We start from the raw sequence: 6,623 nt of genomic DNA, 5'->3' as shown, positions 1-6,623 counted from the left end.
GCTTTCTCTACTGGGTGATGATAGATACAGAAATCCCTCCACTCTGCAGGGGCGCACAGAGGATTTTTCAGGGGGGGGGTTTCCTCCACCCTCGAAAAAAAATCCTAGAGACCCGCCGCGCATGTGCGGCAGCTCCGTTTCGGCTGCACTGTAGTATACAGCAGCCGCGGCGCTGTCAAAGAAGCGTCCGCGGCGGTGCTGTATACAATACAGCACAGCCGCAGACGCTTCTTAGACAGTGCTGCGGCTGCTGTATACTACAGTGCCGGTATGTAGGGCACTTTTTAGTGGAGGGGGGGGGTTCTGGAAACCCAGAAACCCCCCCTGCGTGCGCCACTGCTCTGTGGGGCCCTACAGCTCATCTAGTGCCTGGGGCTCATGCTTTACCCATACTATGCCCCGGCCCGGGCATGGGAACACTGTTAGAAGGAGAAGAGAGAATTATTCTAAAAATAAACATTTGCCACGGAGTTCTTTAAGAAAACCAAGCATAAATGACTAGTGCACAACAAAAACTCCATGAATACAAAATATAAATGTTTTATTCTAACAAAGAAGTAAACAAACATACACATATGTGCGTTCATTTATTTTTTTATGTTGTGTGTGCAACATTAGGTTTACAGTGTTTAATCAAACCTGAATATGAAGGCTCCACTTTGTGTACATAAACTGTATTTTGTTGTGTAAGAAATAATTGGATGGTATTAGGAGTGTTCATAATTTGCCTAGTTATCCTATCTTAGACTTGATAGATTGTCATGAAGTGCAAAACATCTGCTTTTTCCATTTCAAGCAAGAAACAGCATTCTGGCATTTGTAGGGGAAATGCTGTAGTCACTTGCTACACATTCAGGGCCGGATTAAGGGAATGGAGGCCCCTGGGCTAAGGGCGCCTCCATTCCCCCGTGAGGCCCCCAATGTGAGACACCAGCCGCCCCCCCCCCCCCCACCCCCAAAGCGCTTACCTGTTAGTTTAGTCCTCCGTCCCCGGCGCGCTGTAAGCTCCTTACTATGGAGATCTCGCGAGAGTTCAGATTACTGAGCGCCAGGGACGGAGGACTGAACTGACTGTGCTCAGCAGCATTGATCAGGCTGGGGGCGCCCCCGCCCCCGGACCGATCAATAATGCTGCTGAAAACTTTGAAGGGCCCCCTGGATGCCCGAGGCCCCTGGGCTATAGCCCAGTTAGACCTCGGGTTAATCCGGCCCTGTACACATTGCATGATATTAGCTTCTACATGCTAAAGGGGGAAGATGTCAATATGTTCTCAAAATCCGCCCGAGTTACCACATCTTTTCAGAACAATTAAAATGTCCACTTAAATTTTCTAAAGATTCAACACCATCTGGTCCTGGAAAAGAGCGATGCACAGCATTATACCACATCCCAGCAGGAAACCAGCACTGTGGAGGAAGCAATCCATTCCCTCGCAGAGGTCTGAGGTCTCACGGTGTAACATTTGGGGAAGCTGAATACAAAGGTACAATAATTAGATTACTTTTACAACTTTACATTTGTCTATAAATATTAAATAACCAAATGAACACAGCATTGTATAAAAAATCTTAGTTATTATACACATATACACACACACACACACACACACACACACACACACACAAACACACAAAGGTATCTGAATGGTTTCCCTGATAAAAGGTTATTTTATAATTTGGGAACAACGCCTAAACTGTACTTAAACACATAGCAAAGCGACCCCTGTCTTTCCATGCAGTACCCATACTCGTTAAAGTGTTTAGCAAGGCTTCTCGTTATAACTATAGGTAGAGAATATTGATGAGTATGTCTGTGCGTATGGCAAAAATCCCCAAACCTTATTAATAATAATTAATATAAAACAATAATGGTTTTTATTACTGGTCTTTGGATAACAGGACTGTAGATAAAAGAAAGAAGCCATTTGACATTGAACTTTTTGTTTTTGAATGACAAAACTGTATTCTTGACTCTGATCTTTAATATTTACTTCAAGAATGGGAATTGTCAGCAACTCCTACTGCAGATCTGTAAAACGAGCCAGAATAGTATTGACATTAAGGGGTGGTCATGTAGGGTTGACAACCGAGTGACAGTTCAAAAATGCTCAAATGGCCACTGGGAGTCAGGTTTCATAGGTAATTATTTATGAAGAGAACATGTACTGATCATGGTGTGGAAGCAGGATGAAGTCACGGAGATGGACAATCAGACTTATAATTGACATACTATTTTGTTTCAGCACCATAGAAGTAAGTAAATAACAACATTTGGGTATTTAATGACTAGATATGCACCAAATCCATACTTTGTGCCATTACAATAACAATCCAAACCTCAAGTTGCATATTTCAAATTAAGCAGGAAGCCCATAAATGAATAACTATATCTGTATTTCGACAGTTAAGCTATGCTCTAAAATCTGGGAAATATGGGATTTTGTTAGCTGAATGGTGAGGGTTTGACAAAAACTCAGTACTAGGGTTTGTCCTACATGTTATTAAAGACTATCCATCTATACTGCTACCCACTATCCAAAGTTGGCATCAGTAACTCTGCGTTACAATTAAGATCTGGTATATTATTATAGAATAATATGACTATAGATTATAGTATATTTATGAACAGCTGACTTCAAACTCTTAAAGGGAAAAGGAAAGATGTCTTCTTCATTCATTTTTCATTAATACATAGGTATGTGCTTTTCTTGTAGACTGTGCAGACAATGGTGTATAAATTAGGCAAGCAGACATATGCTATATACATAAATTCAATAGACAGCTGCTATTGCTTTTTCGCTACAAGCACCAAATTGACTGACGTGCGGACAACGCTCCACGTGGGACAGCTACAAACATCAGAAGATTACATACACATGCCCCTGAAAGGAGTTGCAGTTTGAGGAACTATTGGCAGTTGGTTGTGGAATCGGTCGTGAATTCATACACACTACATGATTGGAACGAGATTATTAAATAGTGCGACCAACCTAATGAGCTGACAATTGGCACTTTGAGACGACTTTCGACCATCATGTGATTCTACACACTAATGTGTCATCCGACCAAACGGTCGTATGTCAGCTGATTAGCACGATTATTGGACAAAAAAGCTCCAGTGTGTACCTAGCCTTACTGCTAACTAACCACATTGCTTACCCAGAGAAGAAACTCAACGAAATTAAGAGCAGTTGCTAACTTGCTCATCTGAATGAGCTCTAAAGCTATGTATCGGTGGATGGGCATTTTTAAAATCACAATTACCTTTTTTCCTACGAGTATGAAAAATTATATATACATAGTGTTTAGAGAAAAAATGCTCATGTGTTTATAATAATTTTCCTTAAGAACCTCAGTCAGGTACATGGAGGCTGCTTTTGAGATCGCCTTAAGCACTTAAAATGTGCTCTAATACAGTGATGGCCAACAGGCAGCCAGACGCCCTCATGCAGCTTTCACCTATAGCCCCCGGATCTTTCCTCCTTTATGAATTGTCTGCCCTTTTCCCTGCTTTATGTCCTGTTAACCACAACTCTTATTATTTTTTTTATGCCAAGCTTCACCCACAGCTCTAGTCTTATTAAATAAGTCAGTGAGGGGTATTTTAGGGGGGCAAGTGTAAGGTGTTTTGAGGTAACTGGGGCTCAGAAAGGGCATATGGCACTATTTAGGTCAGTGAGCATAGTGAGAGGCTTGACTGGTGTATTAGGGTGGCTGTTTGGCTTCATTAGCATGTAAGGGTGTATTCTAAAGGCATATTGTGTTGTTTTCTTTGATTAACAGTAGTGTTTAACTTATTACTGAGTTTAAGGGTAATGTGAGGGCCTTTTGAAGATTAGAAGGCCACACAGAGTAAGTGTATCAGGTCAGAGGTAACAAAATCTTAAAATACACTTACAATATAAAACAAGGTTTTCCAACTTGCATTTAGCTTATGCTGAGAAACCTGTAGATGTTCTGCTATAACAATACTAGTATTATTGTAAAACATTTATGTTTATTTTAGATATTCTTAATCTGAAGGGGTATTAAAGTAAAATATGTGTTTAATTGGCGGCAGACAAATTCTAATTTTAGTTTATTTTATTGTCAATTTTTGTTTTGGTTGAATACCATCACCCCCCTGAACTTTGTAAACCATTAACTGGCAGTGGTCAGTCTTCCCCTCTTTCCTCTTTCAGAGTGGTCTCAGCACACAGATATCTTTCTTATAGCCGACAGTTCCCCTCCTACCTTCACTGGTGTTCGCTGTATAAATAGAGACCAGCATTTACTGTGTCCTTGATAAGAAGATGGAAGGAACAGTGCATAACGAGCCTCACAGCAGAATTTGGGAAAGGGCTGGTGATACTGCTTTAGCAGCCTTGGCCTCCAATTTCTTCACAGAAGAGCATAGCGGGAACCTCTTCTGAACATGTGCTGTACTGGGCTTTACTGCGCACACACCGACCCACACATGCTTAGAAGAGGCCCTGCTCTGCTCTCCTGAGCACGCCATGGCCCAGTGCATGTGCAGTGAAGCTTCAATCAGAAGAAAGCAGGGAGGGAACCCTATAAAGACCACACCCCCTGCACTGGTGGCAAGGGCAGTAGCCCAGTACACGAGTCCAAATAATAATATCACAATTTATGACATTAACACAGAAATACTGCTGACATACCATATCTACAAGTGCCACATATAGAAATATCCCAGCAGTAGCAGAAAATATCCAGGGAGTGACGTGAGCTGAACTCTGGCTTGCTATTGCTCCAGCCAACATTCCCAGATATGATAGAAATGCCGATATAAGACTGAAGAAAAGGACTCTTCTCACCGGGACACCAGTCTGTAGCAAGACAGCAAAGTCACCTAGGAAAGAAAACTAAATCAATCACAAAGTAACAAAGCAATGTCCAATTTCAATCAAAATAATCATAGAAATAATCATGATAATCATACAGTTTTTAATCATTCAAATATTTGTACAAAGGGATCCCCTTTGTACAAATATGTATGATTATTTTGGATGAAATTGAACATTTATAATACCATGTAAACTGTCATCGATAGCTACCTCTAGCCACTCCCTAACTTAATATCTTATCATATATTGAAACATTTAAACAATATATCACCTCTAACTTGTCAGGAACCTCTCCTGACCACATTTACCTGTCACAAACTGCACCCCATGCACTCGCATTTTTGAAGCTTACTCTAAGGGGGGTGGGACACAGATTTCCAGCCTAAATCTCACACTCACCTCTTTTTAAAGACACTTTTACACCTTTCCTCACCTCCATGGGGTTGCGGTCTGTGACACTGTTTACAACCACAGTTTGCATGTTCGCTGATTTAATACCCAATTCTACTATGTGACCTAACTTTCCTGAGCAGTGTCACACAGATCGTGTATTAATTGTATTAATAAATTCAATATAAATTTACAAATTTATAGATGCCGAACAGTATAGGTCCAGTGTATCAGCTGAGCTGAAACTTAGTTCCTCACCTCCTCTACTTGACAGACAGCTTTATTTGACATATGGGCTGCCCTTCATCATGTTATTATTGAATATGTGGCTGATCACTAATTACATTGATTTTAAGCGCCATTTTTGAAAACTGAATTATATTTGTCTATATACAATATTGCAGGCCATGGTCACACAGCTCATGTCTCTTCGTGTGAGACTCCTGCTGGTAATGGCTCCCTCCTGTCCGTCCCACATCTCTTTAGGTGTCAAAAACTCTCCTATGTCAGGATGGAACTCCCCCCAGGGGGTAAATGTATCATTCTCTGGATTCTGCAAGTTCCCGGAAATCGGTGTCTTTACAGTGAAATTTTAAAGTGGTGACGGCTTGTAAAGGCAATCATAGCAAATTTGCCTTTACAAGCCATCACTGCTTTAAATTTTCACTGCAAAGTCGCCGATTTCCTAGCAGAATCCAGAGAATGATACATTTACCCCCAGGAGGTATTTGAAACTGCTCAGTTTCCCCTAAAGGTGACGCTGTTATAGTTTTTACACAGAGGTGGGCAAAGCCACCAAGTAAACTCACCAGAGCCTCTGGCTTCTCATTTTATTAGTAGCTCAAATTATCAATGGATTCATTTGATATACAGTATTTACTATGCAGTTATGGTTAGGCCTTATTCCCCACAATTATGTTATTGGCTAATCCTTATAACTGTAAGTCCCCTATGTTCACTACAAAAACCATACAAAATGTAAGCACACATGGATCAACTGAAAAAAAAGAAAATGGCAGGTACTTCCAGCATAGGGCTTGGCAGATACAATTAAAAGGGAGGGGGAGTAAGGTGGGGTGGGCACAATGCAATCATAATACAATACAATAATAAAGTACATTCCTACTTAAATAAAATGAAATATGAGACAATATTATTGTTTATTGCAATGTCAGAAAACATTCTAAAATAATGTTCTGATATAAGAGGAGTGAAGATATGAGGGGATGGGGGCCAAAGAAGCCCTGAGTAGCTCAGTCTGCAGGCCAAAGCGTTCCAACAAGTTATAGACCATAGCTAAGAGGATGGTCAGCAAGATGATTTTCCAGCCAAGGGGAATCAGATGGTTGAGAATTTAAACATGGAGTTAAAAAATAATACATGATA

General features: G+C 40.8%; 1 protein-coding gene across 2 annotated transcripts in view; it reads right to left on the bottom strand.

The window, feature by feature from the left end:
• Positions 1 to 1,020: 1,020 nt before the first annotated feature.
• SLC39A5 (solute carrier family 39 member 5) overlaps positions 1,021 to 6,623 on the bottom strand; it is a 44,306-nt gene continuing 38,703 nt past the window's right edge. For both annotated transcript variants that reach the window (XM_075198024.1, XM_075198026.1), the window contains exons 11-12: positions 4,662 to 4,852; positions 1,021 to 1,472 (exon numbers count right to left, since the gene is read on the bottom strand). In XM_075198024.1, the coding sequence (XP_075054125.1) occupies positions 1,332 to 1,472; positions 4,662 to 4,852 (332 nt within the window). In that variant the 3' untranslated portion in view covers positions 1,021 to 1,331. The remainder of the gene's footprint in view (positions 1,473 to 4,661; positions 4,853 to 6,623) is intronic.

Source organism: Mixophyes fleayi, chromosome 2 (assembly GCF_038048845.1).
Source record: "Mixophyes fleayi isolate aMixFle1 chromosome 2, aMixFle1.hap1, whole genome shotgun sequence".
Taxonomy (NCBI): domain Eukaryota; kingdom Metazoa; phylum Chordata; class Amphibia; order Anura; family Limnodynastidae; genus Mixophyes; species Mixophyes fleayi.
Note: the sequence above shows the minus strand (reverse complement) of the source record. Positions and strands in the feature narration are given on the sequence as shown.